The 26,429-nt window shown below is 36.4% G+C and overlaps 1 protein-coding gene across 3 annotated transcripts; it reads right to left on the reverse strand.

Moving 5' to 3' along the window:
- Positions 1-76: 76 nt before the first annotated feature.
- LOC144374815 (cytochrome P450 3A9-like) lies at positions 77-25,783 on the reverse strand. 3 transcript variants are annotated; one of them, XM_078037579.1, is made up of 14 exons: positions 25,622-25,771; positions 25,352-25,452; positions 22,938-23,031; positions 19,642-19,694; positions 17,962-18,061; positions 13,966-14,079; positions 13,432-13,520; positions 11,922-12,070; positions 6,970-7,097; positions 5,778-5,844; positions 3,282-3,442; positions 2,831-3,057; positions 605-767; positions 77-274 (listed from the first exon to the last, which is right to left on the reverse strand). In XM_078037579.1, exons 4-14 carry the CDS (start codon positions 19,647-19,649, stop codon positions 185-187), a joined length of 1,296 nt encoding a protein of 431 aa, XP_077893705.1. In that variant the 5' UTR covers positions 19,650-19,694; positions 22,938-23,031; positions 25,352-25,452; positions 25,622-25,771; the 3' UTR covers positions 77-184. The 3 variants fall into 3 exon arrangements, with proteins under 3 accessions (XP_077893705.1, XP_077893704.1, XP_077893706.1); XM_078037578.1 differs by lacking the exon at positions 25,352-25,452 and having other exon boundaries at positions 25,622-25,783; XM_078037580.1 differs by lacking the exons at positions 17,962-18,061; positions 19,642-19,694; positions 22,938-23,031; positions 25,352-25,452; positions 25,622-25,771 and adding an exon at positions 14,713-14,801.
- Between the last annotated feature and the right edge of the window lie 646 nt (positions 25,784-26,429).

A 26,429-nucleotide genomic window follows, 5' to 3' on the forward strand; every position in this document is an offset into this window, starting at 1 on the left:
TTCTTTGCACAGACAATGAACAAGCCCAGCAAAGGTCCAGCCTCCTAGTAACTCAAGAGCATCATCCACCCATAAATCTATTTTCAAGACCAATTTTTATTTATAGAGAAAATCAATATGTCTTTTCTTCTGAGAATCATCTTCTTTGAAGAACAGAGCAGAGATTTTCAGGGAGATTTAGACTCTACTTTCCAGGCTCATCTCTTGACACAACCTTTAGAACAATGGGTTTTTCTGGTTGAAGAAATGATTTCTTGCTTAATTTCAGAGGAATCTGCAAACATTAAGCAAGTATATTTAGATGTAGTAAATGAAACTCGAACAACAGAAAGAATCGGAAAAAGTACATTTCAGACAATAAAGCTATACAAACAAGTAAAAAAATACTTTCAGCCTCTTGTGTCTGGGATTCCTTAGCTACCTGATCTTTAATCTCTTGTTTTTTATAAAGCCACAGATATAGAGCTCTAAAACTGAAGAAGCCTAACATTGCACAAGTGTCTCAAAAGAGAGTCTTTGAGTGAGCAGATACTTTTCTTTAAATAGGTTCCTCAACTAAATGTAACTACCCACAAGACCTTACTTTTTCATAAAGTGTCCTGACCTGTGTTTCCTTGCAAGGATGGAAGAAGAAGTTCTGCAGTAATCTGATGAGAGCAAGTTTCATGCTCATGAGAGCAAACCTCATGCCAATGCAGTTTCTGGGTCCATTTCCAAAGGGCATGTATATGTAAGGATTGATGTTCTCCTTGTTCTTCTTACTGAACCTAATTTCACAATAGTAGATGAAACCAAGTTATTGAGACATAAATCTATGAAACCTACATAATTGGGGTTGTCTCCTAAACATTCATAAGAAGCAAAACACAGGATTCTTTTGTGGAATGGTCACTGAAATCCTTCTGTGACTTTGCTTATAAGAATTGAAACCTACAGAACTTTTTCATTCTCCTTACACTAGAGGAGCTCTCTGTCTTGTTAAGATGTGATGAATGCTATTTAAAAGAAAATATGTCTTTAAGTACTAAAATTAGATTCAGGATTGTGATCCATACACACTCTGAAAAAAATTAGAAAATGAGCATATAAATGAAGCAAAGTGTGTTCCTACCATAACTTCCACTCCTGCATTTCATATTTTTATTGATGAAGGAAGTGAAAATTCTCCCACCATGATTACCTCTTTTCTCTATACTCCTTTTTTTCTGTATCTTATTGTCTCCCTTCCTTCCTCTCTCTCTTCTTTTTCCCAATTCCTCTCTTCCTCTACCTCCTCCTCATTCATCTATTTTCTCCTTCTCCTTCTGTTTCTGCCTCTCTCCCCCTAGAATATTATCATTGTCTTCTGAGTCTGTCTCATAAGTTTAGAAATAATATCTGGAATGTTGAACCCAGTTTGTATTCAAATTGAGCCCTAGTTTTTTATTACTTTAAGGATAAAGTGTTGATTTGGAGAAAGTGATAATGACATTGTGATTGTTTTTAAATGTATTCTTATATATTTGAGAACATTTTGGCAAATTTAGAGGTGATTGTGATTCAAAGTAACATGGAATCTCTTGGAGGGTGTGTGGTGTGTGGAGGGTCTGATGAGGTTGGTTGATAATTGTTTGAACAGATGATGAGCAGATGCGGAAGCATTGAAAGTGTTTTCCAAACTGCTGTCTGTAGATTATGCTTGTGTGTATGTCAAGAGTCCTCCATACCACACATCTTTGTAATTTTCCTCATCCTGGTCTAGTCCCTGATTCACCTTAAGCACGTAGTATCTTATCATGCCTCAGTGAATCAAAGAGATGTGTAATCTCTGATTTTGTATCTGTGAAGTTAAAAAGTTGGAAGTGCTGAAATTGGAGGAAACTGGCATTGAGGAACTCATAACCAACAAGACAAGGTCACTCTAAACAAGAAATGTAACATTAGGGGCCAAGAGAAGTCTTGATCCCATGCCACTGGACCCCCCAGACACTACCCTGAAAACTTTCTTTATTTTGCTCCTCAGTACAACAACAGGAAAACAGTAACTCTTTCCAGAGTGCAAACTGTGAGGTTGGATCAAAATTTTCAGAAGACCAAGGTCAAGGATCAAAATTTTCAGAAGACCAAGGTCAAGACATATTTAAGGATGAATATCTCAGGTGTCTTGGGGGCAGGTTAGTTGGCTTTGAAAAAGTCATCAAATGTGGAGAGTATGAGAAGCTGGCCCAGAACACTCCAGAGACAAAACTCTGAGGATCTGAGCTCTCTTTATCTTCAGTGAGGCTGCTTAAACTATCTGGGTGGGGGGTGGTTCTCAGGCCTTAACTTGTATTTAACAATTGTGCTGGAGGAACCAGAAAGCAATGTTTAATCAAGTGGAAGATAGAAGGGCTTCCTAAAGCTGGTAGAAAATTCAAGGAGCTATAGTGAACAGGACAAAAATCCTAAAACAATTAAAAAAGATAAGCACCTAAAATAAGAGACTGGTCAAGTGGCAGAAAGGTTTATAGATTACTGTTAAATAAAATAAAAAACAGTTTAACATCAAATGAAATGTGATAGCATTTCAGTCCTTTAAAACTACACATTTATATAAAAATATCCATACTGAATTAATCACATTAATAATAGATAGGGCTTATCTTGATGTTCTAGGGCCTTAAATGGCTATAGTCATTTATTTTTTCTAATGTTTGTTTTCTAAAACAATTACCACTTTGTAAAAGACTTCTTAAAATGTTCTTAAAACAAGAAAATTTTAAAATCATATGTATGCCATCTGCACTAAAAGTCCTCAGAACATGTGTGAAACAGCCTCTTAAGGGTGGATTTTTTTTCAGGAGCCCTGTACCTTTCAGGGTAGAACTTTTCAGGTTCTGACCAGTACGTGGGGTTTTGATGAAGACTATATATTGGTATAGCCACGTTAGTTCCTTTGGGAATGTGCACCCCATTGAGTTCAACATCTTTTTTACAGACTCTCAAAGTTCTCTCAATAATTGGATATAATCTGAGAGTTTCATTCACCACCATGTCCAGATACTTCATCTCAAATAGTACATCGTATGTAACAGGTGCCTGGAAGAAAGAAATTTTTGTAAATTAAGATTTGGAAATGACTTAAAACTCTGTTGACACAGTACACTGATGTTTTCAGAGCTCCTCAAATAACTCATATTGGTAAAATACCATAGCATTTACAAAGCATTTAATAACCATCATGATTTTAGAACTGCCCAATGGCAAACTGAGATGCCCAGAGATTTTAACTTTCTTCTCCCCTCCAGGTGCCATTCACTCACCTTATTGGGAAAAGTCTCATCAATCTCCTGCTGAAGCTTCTTCTGGACATCAGGGTGGGTGGCCAGTAGATACATAATAAATGAAAGAGTGGTGCTAGTGGTATCATAGCCAGCCAAGATAAAGATAATAGATTGGGCTGCAATCTCCAGATCAGATAGACCTAAAAGGAGAGAAAAGACAATTTGGTCTAAGCAGGTTCATGCACACTTTACAGTTTACATGAAGATAAATCAGAATGATGATCCAAAATCCAATGAGGAAAAACTGGAAGAGCAATTCATAATATTTCTCATTCTGCCACCACCCCACCACGAACACAACTGGGTGATTTCAAGGGACAGTATGGATGTCAAACAAACAGTATTTTTCAACTGTGCCTTGCATATCATGAAAGTTGTTTAGCTATAAATAGTGGGTAGCACTCTTCCCCTGGGAAAAAAATAAACTTACTCTAACTAGAATGTAGGTTGAAGAACCTTGAAAGCATTTGCAATACTGGTATCTTTGCAGGAAAAATAAAGGCCATGATTGACAGAAATATACTAAGCCACAGAGAAATTTTTCTACACAAACTGTGGTCCATGGACCAGCAGCATGGACAGCTTTAAGGAGCTTATTAGAAACACAGAGTTTCAAGCTTTGCTCTAGAGCTACCAAATTTAAATCTGAACTTTCATGAGATGTGGTCAACTCTGTTCACAAATTAGCCTAAGAATCATCAGGTAATAGAAGACCTAGGGCACCAGTCTTAAAATTGGATGATCTCAGGGTGTGCAGAATCTATACAGAGAAAAAAAATCTCTGAAGAGTAGTGATTAACCAGAGTCTAATGAGTGGTATTAAAATCACACAAGAAAGAATGTGTTGATACAGGGTATTAGGCAGAAGCCATAGACGATGGTGTTCAGTGAGTGGAATTAACATTGCTTATCAATCTTGGGCTGAATGTCATCTTTCCTAGTACACATCCCCTCTATTTGCTGAACTTCATAATCATCAAATGGCCTTTGTGATAAAAGGTGTTGTTTCTCTTGACTTTTCTCCTGAAAAGTCACATTCAAGTATTCATCTCATTGATTAGAGAAATGATTATAATTTGTTGATACTCGAATACCTGAAAGAAACATGGTATACTTTCCAACCATGTAATTCATAACAAAAAAAAAATGCAAAATAAGTGTGAGAAACATCTACATGGAATTCTAGCTTACAGAAGGTTTCTATGATGCTATTGTGGAAAAACTCCAATTGAGTTTTCCCCACTACTGGTATAAACCCAATGATTCTGAGATGAAATTGGATTGTAAACTTAAGTTACAACTGTTCAGTACAATCTGGTAGCCACTAACCATATGTGTCTATCTCAATTTAAATTTTAATGAATTAAATCTAAATAACAATAGAAAGTACACTTCTTCAGTAACATTACCTACATGCCAAAAGCTCCATATCCACGTGTCCAGTGCCAGAACCCTTATGTTAATGTGTCCAGAACTCTTATGTTAACCTTTGAACTTAGGGGTAAGGTACTTATCTGTGATGGTTCATTGATTATGGCAAATATATCATTTTGGTGAGGGAAGTTTGTAATGGGGAAACATATGAATTTAGAGAAAAAAAATGGATAAGGGCAATCTCTACGCCTTCTCAGTTTTGTTATGAAACTAAAACTGCTATAAAATATAGTCAATTTTAACAATCAAAATATAAGATGAGGAAAAGGGGAGGTTGAGGGAACAGAAGGAGAAGGGAGAAGTCGTTAAAAGACTTAAGCCCAAGAGAATTTGACCATCAAAATAAAAAATGATAGCAAGAGAATAAATTCAAAGTATATAACATCATACTGACATAAATAAAAATGGAACTCTCTTACAATCTAATACCAACTATTAAATGTACGGTAGGTGATAGAATGATAAAGAACAGCAGTTTGTAAACATCATAATTCAAATGCTTTATATCAAAAATCATCAATGTATGATAAAACTAGTTGGTGAAAGTATGCTGAGGAATAGGATGTTTACGCAGTTTAAGAGGTTTCCCTTACAACATTCTTATGAATTACATGGGAAAAAGTTAATCTCAATATCAGATTAAGCTAGTGAACACATTTTCACCCAGTACTGCCATTGACCCTCACCACTACTGGGACAGTGAACCTCCTGATCGGATGTGCAAATGCAAATATCCAGGCAGAGTTTCTGATTCAGTGCATATGAATGAGACTGCGAATCAGCATTTGTTCTGATGTTGATGGTAATAAGAAAACAGACTACTTCATGACTGAAATGCTTTCTCCTAGTTTTCCCTTCAATTTTTGAGCCTTGTTACACCTGTATGATTCTAGACAGTACTTGTGGGCACCATTTGCAATGTCCAAATGTGTATCTTCCTGCAGTTTGGTGGAAATCTATTTTCTCTAGAAAACATGTATATTTTCAGGATAACTTGCTTATTTGAATTTCCCTGCAATTCACCATGAAACATTCTTGTACCTTGGTAGGGCTCCTTGTCTTGGGAATTCTGGGAATCAATCATTAACTGGAGAAAATCAATGCGGTGCTGGAAGCAGAAATGGAAATGGGAAATGACCAAAATCAGTCATAAAGTAGGAAGTAAATCTGGAATGTAGCATTTCACCTCCCTTCTTAGAATATGGGTCTTTAAGTCCAGAAGTCTGGCTAGGGTTGCACAAACCACAAGTGAACAAAACATGCATGTATAATCATGGAAAACAGGATATTTTCCTGAGAGAAATCCAGCTATGGTGTCCAATATCTGTGGTCTTTGCTCTCCCTAATTCTGGGTTTGTTTTCTTTTCCTGTCACACCGGCTTGCCCAGAATGTGGTCCTGGACTTAATTCTTTTAGTTTGCCTTCATTCTTATTCAATGGCCACACTGAATACACTTGGTAGTTTCAAAGATGATTAGTAGCATTTGTTTGTGTATCATCAAATTCTCCATCCATTAGGTACATGATTCAATCTTCAGTCACACTTGGGATGGCTGTCCTGCCTCCTGACCTGGAGACATTTTTGTGCTGATCTCCAGGCAAAGCAGAAAGCAAAGCTGGTTAGCATATCACGTTGATGGTCATGAAGAGCACAGCCTGATGTGGACGGGAAAAGACTCAGATTCTACACACACATACTTCACCAGGTGCCCAATAGGACCTTCCTTTGAAGAATGTGCCAACTAAGATGTAAAGAGCTTGGAATTGTAATGATTGTTCACCAGTATAAGATTTGGGGAATACTTTTTAACAGTAAAATCATTTTGAAATAGGATTTTTAATTTGACAGTTTACTGAATTGAAAGGGAAATGATAAGGTTTTTATTTGAATGATATTTCTTTCAAGACATAACATCATGTCTATTATTGTATCAAACATTGTCAATCTTTCTCATTATCAATCATTTTAAATTTGATTTTTATTCTAACCAAAATGTAAAAATTCTCCAGTGCCAATCTTAAAGTATTCCATCAACTTTAAAAAATGCACAGAGAGGGACTGGGGAATGAAGCCCAGTGATTCAGTATTTGCCTAGCATATATGAAGCCTTGGATTCAATCCCCAGCACAATTTACAAATTACATGTACATTTGTATATGCACAATTCAGATGTACATAGCAAATAAATGATCAGAAAGCGAACATTGTCATGTCACCACCACCAGGTTTTACCTTTTCTTTATTTTCTAGGCGTTTTTGTTTCATCCTCATTACAGCATTTTTAAAAAATTCCATAACACTATTTGAAAACCTGTAGACACTTAATGCTTGAAACACTGGTCTAAGGAATGGAAATATCACTAGAAAGAAAAAATAAAGAGAAACCTTGATGAAAAGGCAACATCCCAGGAGCATTGATCATTTTCTAAAAAATACAGAAGAGAAAATCATCAGTTTTCTCTTCCAGAAGCCATTGCCTCTGTGGCCTGTACCTGGTGTCTGGTTCATGGCTGAGCAAGGGCACTTCATACATAAGGTTGCAGCCACCATAGCAGGGGATCAGTGGCCCCATCAATGCCACAGGACTGAGAAAAGGAAGAAGATTACATTTCCTTGCCCCTTACCCTTTTGTGTATTGGAATAGGGTTTCTGGGTAAACCAGTTCATAGTCTATGCTATGTTTAATTATGCATTCAAGGAAAAGTAGGCAGGATAGGTACAATTTGGCCTATGTTCCTCAGCTGTCAAGAAATGAAACCAGAAATAAATAACAGATGGAAAATCAGGAAACTCCGACAAAAATTGCAAATTAACAATAAAACTTCCAGATACAACTGACAAGCATGAAAGATGGTATCCAAAGGCAACTAAAAGTTGTTTCTAGGTGAATTAAGGTGAAGACATGTTATGTCACACTTAGGAGAAGTAGCAAAAGTAGCGCTCATAAACATATAGCTACAGATGTATAGTTTTTATAAAAGATAGTTCTCAAGTCAATAGTCTAAGTTAAATCATAAAATGGTGAAAAGGGAAAATTTAACAAAAGGCAAGCATAAGAAAAAAAATCATAAAAACCCAAGTTGAAACAAATGAAATAGAAAAGAATTATAATTGACAAAAACAAAAGGTGTCTATAAATCACCTTACCCCTTTGAAAATATCATAAAAATCACCTAACCATTAGCCAGATTGACCAAGAAATACAAAGGGATAATAGTTTCATATGATGATATTTCCTCTCAATATGTACTAGAAGTGTGCATCTAGATCAGAAGGTATATTTACTTTTATTTATTTTGAGGTCCTTCACACTCTTTTTCAGAAGGTGTACATTTCTACCTACAATATGTAAGAGAACTTTTTCTCTACATCTAACCAGCATTTGTTATTTTTTCATTCATTCTTTCTTTTGTTGATAATGGTCATTCTAACCAGGGTGAGATGATGTCTTATTGTAATTTTGATTTGCATTTCCTTGACACCAAGTGATATTGAATAGTTTTTTCATGTATTTTTAAGTCATTTGTATTTTTTTTTGAGAAATAACTATTTGGAGCATTTTTCTATTTTTAAACTGCATTACTTGGGGGTTTAGTCATTAAGTTTTTAAAATTTGTTATATTATAAAAATATATATCATTTATAAATGTAATACTCTATAGATATATAAAACATATTTTATATTAATCTATTTTTAATCTAAATGATTGGAATATCTGTAAATCCAGATTTATTTCTATATTATTTTGAATACCTGAGATATGCATTAAATCTAGGTATTTATGTATTTATAATATATATTATAATAAAAAAACACATACATACATATATACCCACACATACATATATGCCCAATGGAACATTTATCCATAAAGAAGAATAAAATCCTGTATTTTGTAGCTAAAGGTGGATGGAATTAGAGGACGTTCAGCTTACAAACTAAACTAGACACATCAGTACAAGTACAACATGTTCTTTTTCATATGTGGAATGTAAATATTTGACCTGAATGTATAATAGTGATTATTAAAGGTTGGAAAGAACTATGGCAGAATGTGGATAAAGAAAGGCTCCATTTCATTTGTGTATGCTGTGTATATGTATTGAGACATCACATGGAACCCCATTTATTTGCATAACTCATACATGTTAATGAAAAAATAAAATAAATATTAAAAAAGAAAAGAATAGCAAGAGAAATGAAAGGAGAATTTATTACGAACATTGGAGAAAAATTATGAAAGAATTCTAACAATTTGATTGTTCACATATATTTGTGCAGAAAATCCTAAAAGACTCAAATTACAGAAATTGATTGAGAAGTACATATACAGCCTGAATAAACTTGTAAAATGTAATATTATTGCATTAGTAATAGAAATTTATTTACAAATACATGCCCAGATCTGGATTGTTTTAATAGTAGATTCTACAAAATAAAGAACTAATACCAATTATTCACAAACACTTCCAAAATTAAAACAGCATTTCTGAATATAATCTAAAAGGCCAATATTACCCTAATACTCACACCAAGCAAAGACAACACAGGATATAGTTGTGTAATACACCAAATCCATGAAATAAAAAATCAACACAGAGGATTGTTTCAATTGATGCAGAAAAAACATTTGATAAAAATCAAAACCAACCTTCCCCCCAGAAAAATAATCCTCAAAATCATTCTTTTGTAATGAACCCTCAGCAAATTAGGACTAGAATGAAATTTTGTAAACCTGATAAAGGATATCTATGAAAACTTGTAGCTTAACAATTTAATAGTTTCACCCTAAATCAAGAACATGACAAGCATTTCTCTCTCACCACTTCTCTTGGAGAACTGTAAGTAATAACAAGTTCACCAGCATTTCACGATACAAGATCAGTACACAAAAATAAACTGCATTTCTCAACACTGTGATAAGCAATCCAAAAGAAAAACTAAAAAATTAAAAATAATTCTATATCCAATGACATTAAAAAGAATAAAATACATAGGAATCAATTTAACAAAGGTGCAAGACAAGCACAATAATAACTACAAAATATTGTTGAAATAAAAGAAAGAGGATCTACATGACTAGGAAAAACATCTCAGGTTTGTGGATGAGAAAACTTAATATTGTCCAAATGGCAATAGTATTGAAATTGATTTGCAGATCCTAATAAACTTTGTAACAGAATCTTAGCTGGCTTCTTTGAGGAATTGGCAAGTTGATTTAAAATTCACATAGAATTCAAAGGGACACAGAATAGCTAAAATGATGTTGAAAAATGAGATTAAAGTTGTAGGACTCACATTTCTTGATTTCAAAACCTACTCCAAAGCAAAAATAAAATGTGGTCCTAGAAGACGGGTAAACATATAGATGAAAGGAACAGGATTTAGAGTCCAGAAATTAACCCACATGTCTATGGCCCATGGAATTTTGAGAAAGGTGCCCTGGCCATTGAATGTGGCAGACACTCTTCAAAAAATGGTGCTGGAACAACTACATAGCCACATTCGAAAGAATAACATGTTGTCCTCACCTGGCCCTGAAAGTAAAACTTAAATTAAAATGGTTGGGCAACCTTAATATCAGAGTTAAACTACAATTTTTAGTAGTAAACAATAAAAAGTATGTAAGTCCATATGGTTTCAATCAATTATTATATTTGATACTTGAAGCACAAAAAATAAAAGCAAATAACATAAATCATATATCATTTAAATGTTAAGTTTCCAAGACCTGTTGAGTTTCTAACATTTATATAAATGGCATCAAATTGCATGCATCTACTGTCAATTGCTTTTCTTTTGTGAACACTACAGCTTTGAGATTAATACATTTGAAGATTTTGAAATCCAGCTCATTCATTTTAATGGTTGGAATATGAAATACCTCCCATGATAGGAATAAACTTCAAAAAACTAAAAACTTTGTGCTTCAATGGACACTATCAAGAAAGTAAAAAGATATCTATAGAATAGGAAAAACTTGTTACAAATCATAATCTGATAAGAAACTGTGTAAGCAATACATGAAGAAGTATTTTTTCAATTAAATTATTTAGAAATTATTTTTCCTTTTATTTTTAATTTGTGCCAATTAGTTATACATGACAGTAGAATGCATTTTGACACATTATACACAAATGGAGCACAAGATTTCCTTCCTCTGGTTGTACATGGTACAGACTCACACCAGTAAAATTCTTAAGCCTCAAAACAAAAAGACAAATACTTCAGGTAATTGTGGGCAAAAGATATGGATAGACATTCTTCAAAATAATGAATCTGAATTATCTTTTCTATGTACATAGATGAACACCTCATAGTGAATCTCCACATCATGTACCTCCACAAGCCTGCCATCCTAATTAGAATAAGGTATACTTTAAATTTTTATAAATATATCATGCATATCTAAAAAGAACAAATAAAAAAGTGATTAACATTGCTTGTTATCAGTAACCAAAAGGAAAATGCAAATCAAAACCACATAAGTTGCCATCTCACATCCACTACAATGTCTAAAATAAGAGATAGAAATAGGAAGAGTTAGAAAATAAGTGAAGTAATTGGAACCCTCATACACTTTTGGTAAGAATATTAAATGGTACAGCTATCATGGAAAACACTGACAGAAGTACTTTGTAAGGCAGCAATTTCACTCCTGAGTATACACTCAGATGAAATTGAAAAGTAGAGTTCACAAACAAGTTTCACACTAATGTTCATAATGGCACCATTCATAATAGCCAAAAAGTCGAAATAACATAAATGTCTACCAACTGATGAAAGGATAACTAATTTGTAGTATATCTATACAATGAAATATTATTTGGCCATAAACATGAAGTACTGATATATATTTCACTTGGAAACAAAATGCTAAATGATATCACTTTGCATCACAAAAGACCACATATTTCATGTCACCATTTTTATAATGTCTACATCATATGCGAAGCTAAAGAAATAGAAAATATAGTAGTGTTTGTTTAGGGTAAATAATTTTGAAAGCTGACAGTTAAAAGATAATGAGTTTTCTGAGTTTTGACAATGGTGAGGGCTGCACATATCATTTATCATGCTAAAAATTATTGAACTTTACATTTTAAGGAATCATATAGTATGTAAATAATATCTTAATGAAGTTTTTGTTTTAAAAGAAAAAAAGCAACGGTGATATACATACTAATTATAAGAAAAACTGGATGGAAGACATCTAAACGAAGGGCCTTCTTGGCTTTTTTCACAAATGGATCTTGTGGATTGTTGAGGGAATTGACATTAACTCCAAAACATGTGCTAACGATCACGTCCATGTTGTAGCTCCCCAAAATTCTGAGTAGAGAAAGAAATGTAAAATTTTAATCTGCACTGCTTTACTCTCCTACTACACATGCTGGAAGAAGTGATATGAGCACATTCACACACTGTCAGAAATATCTGTTGATCAAATGACTAGTCCATGCTCCTATCAAATGCCATGAGGCAGCTGCCCCTGTGCCAGGGGAGTTAGGGACACTAAGGTAGTGAGCTCAAGGAGTTCAGAGGCAGAGAGACAGACACCCATAATCAGATAAATTACCTCAGTGAGTGGAGCGCAGATGATAAAAGATGATTAAGTATGGAGCTTCAGCAAGACCAAGGTGTTATAATTGACTCCTGGTAGGGGATCCAAGATAGGTGACCTTGACCTAGGTCCTGCCTAAGCACAGTCTATGCCCAGAGCTGATTCCTCTCTAGCACATCACATAAAAGCAACACCCTGTTCTGAGAGGCAGAAACATTGTCCCCCCTTCTCTGCACCCACTACTACAGCTCCTGAGAGGTCCTGCACTCCAGGACCCAAAGTGGCCCCGAGGGCAGAATCTCGAAAAAGGAAATGAGAAAGAATATCCTCAGTTAAACCATTGAAATTTTTCTCGAAATGTACTGGGATGAGCTCACAACTTGGGGAACATATTCTCTCAGATTTCCCAAGACAGTATCAGTGGTTGTTCATGGGTCAAAATAACCCATTTTATACAACAAATGATATGGTAGTTGTAATCCATATCCTTTCAGGACCTTACCTCTGTTGAGACTGGAGGAAGAAGTGGTGAGAATATTTCATATTTTGTACTTTGCTGATATTCTCAGTGCAACCATAAAGAGATTTTTTGTTCCATATCTTTGCATTGTATCTTTTTTTTAAAATTTTTTAAATAACTTTTTTAGTTGTAGAGGATAGCATGCCTTTATTGTATCAGTTTATTTTTATGTGGTGCTGAGGATCAAACTCAGTGCCTTACACATGCTAGGCAAGTGTTCTGCCACTGAGCTACAACCCTAGCCCTGTGTTATATATTCTATCCCTGCTTAATAGGTACCAGAGACTTCCCCCAATCCAACATTCCCTAGACTCTACCCTCAACTTCTTAGTGATCATGTTCTTCATTGTAAAACATGTATTTTGACTTACATAATATCCACATTGACGATAAAGCAAATAAACTAATTCTGTTTTTGTACACAGATGTCCCAGCACCCTGCCTCATCCTAGGAGCCTCTCCTCCTTGGGTGTCCCATTGTGGTTGTGACACCACACACTTACTTTTGTCTGGTCAAGGGAGTAGCTCAACAGTGGTAATTTCAGTTCCCTGGCAGGCTGCTGGAAGGTCTTAAAAGAGCTAAGAACCGCAGAGCTGCCTGCTACTTACTCTTTCACAGTGACAGGCTCCCCTTTCTTCACTTCCTGGCTCAGGTACTTCACCAATGCATCTCCATATTTGTTAATGATGGGGAGCATCTAAGCACAAAACACAACTCCACCCACAGTTAGAGGAGAATCGAGTCCCCGAGGCTCTGGTTTTCCCAGGATTATAAAGTATGAGATATTAATAATGAATCAAACAATATCTCTTCTAGGACATAAAGACAAAAGATGATTTAAAATTTTTAATTAGTTCTTTTTATTTATACATAACAATGTTTCCTTTTGAAATAATTATAAAAGCATGGAAAAATAATTTGACCTAACTCAGTCCCAATAATTCCTCTTTCTGTCCTCTCTTCCTTGCCTCGGTTCCCTTCCTTCTACTCTATTGATCTTTCTGATATTTACTTTTAGTTTTTTTTTAATTAGGAATTTCAAACTTAGTGGAATATTCTTTGGAAAACTATGATGTTCTCACGTATGTCCCATCCCCAAATCCTTATTTAAGTTTCTAACTAAAGTCCTCTTAGTTTATTACCTCCTTGAGTTTCCCACTGGAGAACACTGGCGACAGCAAGACTCGAAGTCTCTTCCACTCTTCATCCCTTGCTGCAAAGAGCGCTTTTTGCAAAAATCCCAACGGCAAAACTACCTGAAGTTCACAAAGAAAAAGACATTTTGTATGAGGTATGTTTTGGAAGTCTCCACATTGTAGAGAACTTGTTAAACAGGCATCAGTTTTTTTAATCAGTTTTTTACTGAGTGTCTACTAGGGGGCAGGCACTGTGCTAGATGCTCCATAAACTTTTATCCAAAATTCCTCTTTTCTTGTGAGGGTAGAGGGGGTACCCAGCCACCAGATTCATGTTCAGTATTTATATTACAGCTGCTGTGTAAATACAAAGGCCCCTCATGGTAGGTAAACTGTTCTCCCAGGGGACAGAGAGCATTATGACCTAGGGTATCCTATACAGGCAGCACAGGAAAAAACTGATTGATGACAGTCATTGAGATAACCTTGGAAAACTAGGTTGCCCAGACCAGTTATACTTTTCCATATATGTACAGCATGAATATCTTGCAAGGGATGCCAGGATATAGCCACTTAAATATAGTAGCTAATAATTTAAAAGATTAGGAACTTCTTCTCAATTCTTCAAAAATAATGCAATTATATGGAAGCACTTTTTTTTTGAATCATCCCCCACTACACACACATGGAGGGACAGAAAGAAAAGGAAAGATAACTATGTTTCCCAGCTTTAGACTGGCCTGTCAATCCAACCTGCTCGAAACTGTCATTCAGCTTCCAACACTGTGTTTTGTTTATAAAGGTATACATCCAGTGCTCATTCATGATGAAAGCTCAAAACACTAGGAAGAAAAAAAAACTTCTTCAATCTGAAAGAGACTCTATATACTAAAAAACCCAACACCAACAACAAAGACCTTCAGCTAACATAACATTTACTGGTGAAATGGTGAATCTATTCTCCTAAGATCAGTAACAATTTAAAGTTTCTACTTTTATCATTCTTATCCAATATTACCATACTGTAAATCCTTACTGGAGCAATGGGCAATGTTTTTAAAAAGGCATGTAAATTGGAAATGAAAGAACCTGAAGTGACCATGTCTTCAGGGGACAAAATTATCAATGTGGAAAATCTCAAAGAATATTTTAAAACTTCTAGAACTAATAAATAGGTTCACCAAGGTTGTAAGATACAGTATTAACATGCAAAAACAAGTTACATTTCTATATAAAAACAAGGGAAATGTGAAAAAGAAACATTAAAAACACAATACTATTCACTGTCACTCCAAAGAAAATGAAAAACATTAGGAACAGAAATAAATGCAAGTACAGGAATGCTATGCTGGAAACTATAAAATGTTGATCAAAGATATTAAAGAAAATCTCAAGAAATGGAGAAGCATAACATGAATTAAAAGATTCAACCCAGAAAAGATACAGATTTTATCCAAATCAATCAATAGATTTAATTGAATTCTTATCAAAATCTCACCAAGTGGGTTTTTGCAGACAAGCTTATTCTGAATTTTTATGAAAAATTAAAGGACCAACATAAATAAAGTGGGAGAGCTGGAGATGTGGCTCAAGCGGTAGCGCACTCGCCTGGAATGCGTGCGGCCAAGGTTCAATCCTCAGCACCACATACAAACAAAGATGTTGTGTCTGCCGAAAACTAAAAAAAAATTAAATATTTAAAAAATCTCAATTTCTCTCTCTCAAAGAATAACTAACTAACTAACTAAATAAATAAATAAATAAATAAATAAATAAAGTGGGAGTGAAATAGACAAACTGAGTCAGTCTTAGCAGGTTAACAAACATAAAAGAAAATTAGGAGTTAAACAGTATGATAGTCTCTAATGCTAACTTAACAAACCAGGAGACAGGAGTTTTAGAAGTCAGCTCAGCATTCTGAGGTTATGAAGTCATCAGAAAAACAAATAATCCAGAGGCAAAGACCATTTAATTACAATAAAACCCACTGAGAGAGGCCACTAGTCTGCCCTGTTCTGATAATAATACTAGGGACTCCCCCAGATGAGGTGTCACATGTTTTTGAACTAAGGGGCAAATGCATGCATAGAAAAGTTAAGATGGTAACTTTTTGGTTTATATATGTATATATTTGTAGATGAACACAATATCTTTATTTTATTTATTTATTTATTTTTATTTGGTTGAGGGGACTGAACCCAGCACTTTACTCTTGTTAGGCAAGCACTCTACCACTGAGCCACAAAACCCTGGCCCCAAAATGATAATATATTTTTTCCTTTGCTTTATTAACATAGTCACCATCCCCCAAGGTAGGTACTTAAAATGGTAATGAGACTCATTGCAAGAAAAAACACAATGGAGAGAAGAACACAGGCACAACTAAAATAAAACAGAGTGAGAAATAGACATACCCTCTCAGCTCAAATGGATGCTTGACAATGGTGAAAACAGAATGATCAGAGGGAGGACAGTCTTTCTAAAGATGGTACTGAAACAACTGGAGAGCCACAGGCCAACAACAAGACAACAACAACAAATGAACCCTCACCGTGTTTTACCATGAGCATGACATAGATCATAGGTTTTTATGTAAATTGTAAAGTCTATAACTTTTAGGAGAGAAACAAGAACAACACAGAAGTTAGAGGCAAAGCTTTTCATGTATTAGCGTCCCCCATAAAAGACAATACTTGCTCTTATGGAGACCCTGTTAAGAGGAAAAGACAAGTGACCCATCAGGACTTGAAAAGACTAGCAAGAGGGAGCCTTGGGAATCACTATATCCCAAGAAAGCTGATGATTATATGGATTTATCCACAGCAGCAATTTTGCCCAAATGTACATAGGCACACATGTACACGGGCACATAAAACTGGTAAAATCTAAATAAGTTCTGTGGATTGTATCAGTGTCATTTTCTGGTTACTCTAGTAAGAGGAATAGACTACATTCAGAGATAAGTAATATGCTATTCAAAGCATTTCAATTGGGAAAAACATAAGAAAAGTTATATGAAACTTCCCTGAACAGTTTTGGAGCTAATTTCTGTGAAGGTGTGATTACTCCAAGACACAAATTTAATCAATAAATATTTTTATTTTTTAAAATGACCTAAACATACACTTCACAGAAAATAATATACACTCAATGAACAAGTATATGAAAAACTATTCATCAGCTCTAGCAATCATAGAAATGCAAATCAAAACCACTATCATGTCACTCCAGTCAGAATGGCAATTATTATGAAAATAAACAACAATAAATTTTGGTGAGCATGGGGAGAATACGGCATACTCATACATTGTTGGTGGGATTGCAAATTGATGCAGCCAATATGGAGATTCCTTGGAAATCTTGAAATGGAACCATTATTTGACCCATCTATCCCTCCCCTTGGTCTATAGCCAAAGGACTTAAAATCAGCATACTACAGGGACACAGCCACATCAGTGTTTTATAGCAGCACAACTCACAATAGCAAAACTATGGAACCAATCTAGATGCTCTTCAGTGGATGAATGGATAAAAAGGGAGGGGGGAATATATACCCAATGAAATTTTACTCCACATTAAAATAGAATGCAATCATGCCGTTTGTAGGTAAATGGAGGGCATTGGAGAAGATAATACTAAGTGAAGTTAGCCAATCCCAGAAAAAACAAATGCCGAATGTTTTCTCTGATATAAGAAAGCTGATTCATAGTGGGTTAGGGAGGGGTTGAATGCAAGGAATGGATGAACTCTAGATAGATGAGAGGGGTTGGAGGGAAAGGGAAGGGGCGGGGGTTAGCAAAAATGATGGAGTATGATACACATCATTATCCAAAGTACATGTGTGAAGACATGAATTGGTGTCAACATACTTTATATACAACCATAGATATGAAAAATTGTGTTATATATGTGTGATAAGAATTGTAATGCATTCTGCTGTAATTTATTTTTAAAAAATCAATTAAAAAAAGAAAAAAGAAATTTAAAAAAATGAATACTTACCGGCCGATTTGTAAAAACAGAATAACATTCTTTCACCAGCACTGTTTTGATCATCTCTGGATCCGTAATAACCAACACAGGCTGTTGACCATCATACAATCTGTGTTGGGAAAGAAGAGCTCATTAAACCTACTAAGCCATATTCTTCAGTTAGAGTAACACCCAGGAATCCAAACTGATATTCCATAATCCATATGCCTGACTGTAGAATGCACAGTGACACTAGATACAAGTTCAAGTTAGGTGATGACACACAACAAGATTCTGACCATATAAAATGAAGCAGGGAAGAGATATTTAAAGATGAAAAAAATTCTTTATAAGAAGAGCCTGGTTGGAGATGTCTAAATGGTGTGTACATATTTTCTACCTCATTCTCCAATAATTTTTGTATTTAAAAATATTTCACAATCAGTGCAGTTTTATTCAGCACTTCTCTAATTGCTAGATATGTGAAACGTTTTTCATATATTCATTAATCACTTGTATTTATTCTTTTGAGAAGGGTCTGCTCAGTTATTTTGCCCATTTATTGATTGGGTTATTTGATTTTTTGGTGTTTAGCTTATTGGGTTGTTTGTATAGTGTGAATATTAACACCATAAATGAAATGCAGGAGGCAAAGATTTTATCCACTTCTGAAGGTTCTCTTTTTATGCTTTAATTGTTTCTTCTGATTTGAAAGTATATTAAATTAGAGAAAAATAGACAAGTAAATTATTAAGTTCTTACAAGTGCTTAAGATACAAGAGATGGCTGGAGTTGTATCAGTGGGGACTCAGTTCTGTGTGCTCTTTCCAATCAACAACATGGCCTTTATGAGCCATGCCAGTTAGGTAGGATGATGTGGCCAGCTCTGCTGTTTTGAGGACTTGATGAGAGAAGATAAAGAGGGAGGAAGAGGCAAAGCCTTCTTCCACTTGCTTATAGAACACAAGAAGTACAATAATACCTCTGGAGCTGCTTTCATCAAGCATTATTAAGAAAATGGCTACTGAAATTAGCTGATTTCACCCTAGCAGATTATGAAGTACATAAGCCCATGGAAACACAATGGTTTAAAATGTACTGGCCATCCATTCTTCAAAGTCAGTAGAATGAGGTAGGCAGAGAAATCCCTGTGTATACTTCTAGTGAAAACTCCTAATTGTCAGGGAAAAACAAATGAAATCCCCAAGACTTCACACTTGCAGAGAAAGTTAAAATAAAAGAAAGCAGAGGTCAAATCATTTTCCAATCTGTTAACCTCTCTCAGCCTTTTTTTGAAAAGTACATAATAACCCCAAAATTTATATAAAGGTCACTTTTGTTCAATGTAGCAATCTTGAAAGGAGATTAAGCCATGCATGATGAACATTTTAGGAAGGTCTGACTTAATGCCTCCTATGTAGTATTAAAGGCTTCTAATGAAAAATTGGAAAAGAGGGTAGAGGCTGGGCACTGGAGAGAAGGTGAGGCCAAGAATTTTTGGGTCATCAGAGACTGAGAAAAGTCAAAAATATGACATTCTTTGCCATGAACCTTGACATCTGGTGAAATATGGGACTCTTGGCAGGAGGAGGAGCCTCTAAAAGCTTTATGTAATTAGTTCCCAGTAATAGCTCTGGGCTGGCATTGTTCTCTTGCCCTGGAGTGCCTCATCCAACAAGTCTACCCAAAAGAAGTTTCCAAAATACTCACCCCCACATTTTCCCATACTTTTCATGACATTGGACATCATACTGCCAAAAACCCTGGGTGGAGAAACAAGAGAATTTATATTGTTATTTTGAAAATATTGAACCCTGCTTCTAATTCAGGAACCAATAATTAGAATCCCTTGAAATCAGACTGGAATATGGTCCATCACTGGCAAAGAAGAGAAAATAAATGGGATATTAGTGTTGAGAGCCACAGTTTAGTAGGAATGATGCCTGGCATTTTGCTAGAGGGAATGGTTAAAAGATGACCCTGCTCTGTGATTAGGGTGGCTCTGGAATTAGGGTGGATCCCGCTGCCTCTGGAACTCGCTACTTTGGAGTTCCCGTTGAGTTCTCTTGGGGTTCAGAGAGAGTTGGCTGCGTGGAGCCCTGTGGAGGGAGTGTGTTCCTGGGAAGTGTGTGTAGAGTGCCGGTGAGAGTTCGGGAATAAAGAGTTGCTGTTTGAACCTACAAGGCTTTGTGGAAGCTTGGTTAATTTGTGCCCAGCCAGACTGCGGCATATTAGAAAAGGGAATTTAGAGTCCATCTTGAATTTTCTTGAAGTATTGTACATATTGAATAAATTATTCTCTCTTTTTTTTCTTTAGACAAGGTATTGCCATGTTTCCTATAATGACCTTGAATTTGTGATTTTCCTGCCTCAGCCTCCAGAGTGGTTGGGACTACAGGTGTGTGCCACAGTTTCACTAGTTGTCCTTGAGTATGAATATGAAGCAAGTCTAGTTTTCTGTATTATTTTCTCATGTGCATGGACTGTTTTGAAATCCTGCCAACTTTGAATCATTCCCTCCACCTGGATGTGAAAAAATCAAAGCTGAGAGAAAGTGAGTGAGTTTCCCAGGGACATTCTCAAGGCCACTTCACTCATTTTTCCTCAGATCTTTTTTCATTTCTCTCATGAATCTCCCTAGAATACTGGGGAAATGAGGAAGTTCAAGCATCAGTCACCTCTTAGTTGACCATGTTGATGTGAGTAGTTTAGCTGGCTATTTCACTACTGTGACCCTGACAAGAATTATGTGGAAAACTAAGATTTACTGGGCTCACATTTTCAGAGGTATCAGTTCATACATCACTTCCTCTGTTGCTGTGGTCTGTGGTGAGGCAGGATAACATGGCAGAAGAGTGTGAAGGAATAAAGCAGCTCAGGACGTGGCATCAGGAAGCAGACAGAAACTCTACTAACCAGGGACAAAATGTATGCCCTGAAGCCAGGCCCCCAGTTACCCACCTCTTCCAGCAACCCACTACCTGCTTATAGTTGCTCCCAGTTAATTCTTTCTGAGGAAATAGTGCAGAGTAGATTAAGGCTTTCAAAATTTAATCACTTTATTTTTGAACTTTCTTACATTGCCTCACACAGGAGCTTCTGAGGGATACCACAATCATAACAGTGATTCTCATGCATGTTGTGGAGTGAGAAAGAATAAGTAAGGATTGTCAAAATGGAGTCACCTTCCACTTTTCCAGCTCAAAGTGGAAAAGATGGAGAGATTCCACTCCTACCCATGAGAGTCAACAAATTAAGTACTGAAGCAAGATTTAAAGTTAGGTAGTTAGTGTAGTTAGGTAAATTGGCTCTAATATCCAGTGAAATCTAAGATGGAGGCCATGCTGGGAATTACTCAGGGAAAAACAAGGACAACTCATGGAATGTTAATGAAGTCCCCAAAAAGGCCCTAGGCCGAAGTCCACCTGGAAGAAGTATTAATGAATAGCCCCCAACAGATTTAGAAATAGCCCATCCCTTAGAAGTTATAATCCCATCCCAAAAGGTGATAATTAGGCTTACCTGTGTCCCATCCCTCGGGCCTTCCAACCTACATTCCATCACCAAAACTATAAAAAGGGGAAACAACCGCACTTCCACAGATTCCACCTCTTGGGTTCCCTTCTTCCTCCGAGAGAAGTCTTTTCTGCTGTCCTTTAATAAACTTCTAATTTCTACTCTGACCTTGCCTCGGTGTGCTTCTTTGGTGTTATTCTTCAACATTGGGGAAGCAAGGACTCGTCACCGGTCAACAGCGGTAACAGTACTTGCTCTAAGTTTTTTCTTCTAACACTTAAAAAGAAATCTTCCTATTGCTATGTTTCAGGGATGATGTTTTTATGATGCACAGGGAGACCCCCAATTATGTGGATCTTACAGCCTGTCTAGTATACTGTTGATCTGGAAAGCATGAATAGGAAATAATGCCTTTTCAGCAGGAATAGCAGAATGGAATTCTCAGGGGGTCAGGGGGTCTATAATTCTCAGGGGGATCTATAATTCTGCTCAGAATTATAGAATTAGAGTATGATAAATAAGCCTCAGTGTCAGGAAGAGATAATCTGAGCAGAGTGTAGCCTATTTTTTCTGGCCTCTGGTTTTGACCTCATGAACTTCTGTCAGTAGTCAGGCCCTGAGTCAGATATCTAAATGGGTTAATGACAAAGGCTTGATGAAAATTCACATTTCTTGTGAAACATGTTACATTCCATTCAGTTAACTTAAATTTTAATTTTTTTAAATCATGTGATTACTGCTCATTTTATATGTGATACTGCCTTTGTTAAAAACCAATACACATCTTGTGTTTAATTATGTGAAATCCATAGACAAGGGCTACCTTATCCCATTCATACTTATTCGTTGCTAAGACTCACTGCTAGGGTGCTATCTTTGAATGATAAGAAGAAATGCAGAATGCTGTTGTTTCATCTGGTAAATCCTCCAAATATGTCACAGGAAGTAAAACTTGGGTGAAGCCATGGAAATAACCACAGGGTATTTGCACATTCAAAAATTAAGTATGTGCAAATTATTGACTTATGAATGCTTGGGGTACTTCAGAAACTGTAGTTTCAAAGACACTCATGACGATATTTTATTTACAAAGGGACTCATGAGATCTTGCGAAGAATAGGAGTGTTTGAAGGTGTTTACCATGCTCGCTTTCACAGACTTTTTGCTCAAATACTAAGCACAATATAATCGTCCTGGAAATGTGCACCCAGCAAGTTAAACATCTTTTTTATGACGAATTCAAAGTCTGAACAACATCATGAAGATCAAATGCAGATGTACCAGAGATCCGAGCTGTTCCACTGAGGCTCTTGAAGAGTTGACATCAGAGCTCCAGGGAAAACCTGGCCATGCTCCAGGAAGAACCTGAACATGGTTTCTCAAAGGATAAAAACTACTAAATTTCTCCTGAAGATGGACATTTTTACTGATGACACTAAACTGGCATTTGTACTCAGGTGAAAAAATAGAGGGAGCTCAAGCACACTCACCTTGCGGTAGTACAGAAGAGTTCCAAATAAAGGCAGAGGTGTTGGCCCAGGTATTCCCAGCTTCCTAAATAGCCCATGAGAATAGGTTCCATATCTATAAAGTGAAATAGAAAGCCAGGTCATCCTCATTGTCATTCTATAGATAAGGGCCTGACCAGTCTCTGACTCAGAAACTGGACCAGGCAGTGAGATAGGTAACATGTAGGTGATACATAACAACAAAAACTCCAACTGACACATTCTGTTTTCCAACACCACTTAGAGATAACTTCCTGCCACAAGAGACACAATGATTAGGTAAAAGAACTTGAGTCTTCATGGCCCCAATAATTGGGTTTGTTCTTAATAAACATTCCCAGGCTTGAATGTGCCTGAGAAGTTCAGGCTGGCATTCTGCAAGGGCATCGCAGTTGCTATGTGTATTTGGTATGGTAACTTTTCCTTAATGTAGAGATTCCTAGCAAAAAAAGGGCCAATGCTTTGACATGACTTTCATTATGAGATTTTGGGTAACCAAATCCATTCAAGCACAGAGTGTCCATTGAGAACCTATGGTAACATTGTTTCTTGCAATTTGGAAATAAACCTTTCATACTTTTCCTTCTTTCTATGCCATGTCTCTGGTTCAGCATTCAGCCCTTCTTTAAATTTGACTTCACATGGATATTTGGAAGCAGTCATAGTATTCTTATTTCTGTTGAATGACAAAAGTGACATTAAGAAAACTGGGACTTCCATTTGTGTCATACCAATGTGAGCCATGTTGAGTGTCACCCAAGTCCATTTTCAGACAATCTAAGTGACTTGAGCAAGAAGGAAGGCTGAGTTCCCTTATACTCTTATGGTTCTGTGAGAAATAAATGACTGAGGAATCATCTTTAGGCCATTCCTCCTCTCATTGAGTGCGATCTTCCAACTGCTGATGCTCAGATGGCAGCACAGAGGCAGGCATGTTTTCATGTTACCAAGGCAATCAATCACAAAATAGTTTTGTTTATTGCCTCTATGCATCAACTCTCCTTGTATTAAAACCCACAAAGGCTGGTGCTTCCTTGGGCTGGCCAACCTGCAACACAGATGTGTCATGTTCACAGCCCCGTGCCTGAGGGTTCTGGATCCTAAAATCTTCACCCCATCAGAATTGATAATAGATGAAAGGAAAAATGGTGAACGAGAGATTCCTGGCAGCTACTTCAATCATGAAACAACCAGTTTTGCAAAGATTGTCCCGTAGTAGCACAGAAGAGAAAAGTCTGGCATGTTTAAATAGCTCAACATGCCCAGCAATTCCTTTTAGCTACATGGAAGGTGACCTTCCAAATTTCAGTTACAGTCATGGTGACAGAGAAGACAATATGCAATATAAAATAAGAACCCATAATGTGTTCCAGACAGTTAAATAAGAACTTGCTTCTTCTTTGTAGGAGAATGTTTAAGACAGTATAGTTTTCACATACTCTGTACAAATCCTGTCATTACATACAGTAAAATTAAACTACATTGATTCACTAGAAAAGTTCTACAGAGAGAGGATTATGTTGCCACAATACCCCTGACTTAGTACCTTTTCTTTCAGAGAATAAAAGCCAGGTCTATATTTTTATTTTTCATGCTATTTTTGATTCCTTATTTTTAAGAGTGAAATTGAGACAAATGTCAGATGTGACCTGTGTGGAGTCTCTCCTACCTACAATCAAAATAACCTCTTTCCCTCTGTTTCATGATGTCAGGATCCCATTAGTAAAAGCAATTTCCCTACTAAATGATAGTCATTCATGCGTTTATGTTGGAGTGTAAAGGAAAAAAGTAAAGCCAAATTGGCTTTTTGATGTTGTTCAGGCTGCTAGAAGATTTCATATTGAGGGGAAATAAGTCTCTTTATGAGGCTAATATCTCAGAGAGAAGAAAAATAATACAAAAGGAAAGAATAAAACTTCTTAAAATTTCTGTCAGGTATTCTCTGCTCTAGACACTTATCATTTAGAACGAAACAGTTCTGTGAATTTCAGGGTGAAATAATTGAGTTTTACAATGGAAGGAAGTGTCAGGAGAAAAAGAGGGAATTGTGCAGTCAACCTTCCAGGGAGTCTGTGGGGAAATTGGTGTGTTGTATAGATGGTGCTGGGGGCAAGAGGGGGCAGGAGTCACCACATGCACAGGGGATAGTCCTCTTGCATGTCTTCTGCAATAGGCAGAAATCCAAGAAGATAAAGAGACCAAATCCAAGTAAACTGGGTGTCCCCAGAATTCCCTAAGCTTCAAAGGGACTGAGGTTCCCACTGCATGTGATAATAGTTATTAATTATCTGTGTATGCTGAATTCTGGTTTATTCCTCTAGGTGCAAACACAGAGCCAATTAGATAACCCCCCAAAACAAATCTCAACACCAATTGCTCTATCCAAAGAAACTCACCATTTTTCTTCAGCAGTTCTGTCTTCTGAATTTTTTTCTACTATGTGGGCTTTCTTTGCCAAAATGTGTCAAGTTGTAATTCAGTGAGGCCAATTTATGTGCTAGGAAAGGAGATGGGGCCAGGCATGCTCAATAGGAACTTTTTAAGGATTTATAGAAATTTCAATTCCATCATCTCTTATGATTTTTCAAATAGACAAAGAAAAGAGGAACATGATTAGGTCCCCACCTCCAGGGTTACAGAGGAGGGGAGGCTGGACAGCTACTTACAGATATAGGAGCACCAGACAGATAGCCAGGAGGACCCAGGTCTCTATGGAAGAATTGGGAATTAGGTCCATCACTACTTTTATTCAGCAGTTCTGTCTTCTGAATTGTTTTTTTCTGCTATGTGGGCTTTTTTTGCCAAAATGTGTCAAGCTGTAATTCAGTGAGGCCAATTTATGTGCTAGGGAAGGAGGTGGGGCCAGGCATGCAGCCAGTAGAAAGGCCACCTATGCATCTTCTGGAATTAGAGGGGTCAGGTGTCCTCTTTGCAGTTGGCAAAGAATCATGCACTCTCCTTCTTTGATCTTTTAAACAACTGACTTAAACCAACTTCCTTTGGTAATTTCATTAACTTTGAGGCCAGCACCTGTCCAATGGGTAACTAAAAGAAGAATAAATCTTGGTATTCTGCCTTCATTAGGTATCCTTTACTAACCTAATATTTGTGACTACACAGCTTTGCACAAAACATGTTAATCATTTAAGGAGTGTTTATCTAAAAATTAGCAAAATAAGAATGTTTAGTCCCAAATATACCTAATCTGATACCACCTTGGAGATTGAGGCAAGATTGAAGGAACATTTTATTGTCAGCTTTGGGGGTTTTGTTTTGTGTCATTTGTATATTTGGTGCTGAGGATGGAACCCAGGGCCTTGTACATGCAAGACAAGCACTCTACCAACTGAGCTTTAGCCCCAGTCCTGATCCTCAACTTTTACAGTAGCTTTTCTTCAGAGCCCCAGAGTGATGCCTAGAATTTCTCATTCATTTTTCAATTCCTTCCAGAAATGGCAGAGCCTTGTAGACAGA

This window comes from Ictidomys tridecemlineatus, unplaced genomic scaffold (assembly GCF_052094955.1).
Source record: "Ictidomys tridecemlineatus isolate mIctTri1 unplaced genomic scaffold, mIctTri1.hap1 Scaffold_89, whole genome shotgun sequence".
NCBI lineage: Eukaryota > Metazoa > Chordata > Mammalia > Rodentia > Sciuridae > Ictidomys > Ictidomys tridecemlineatus.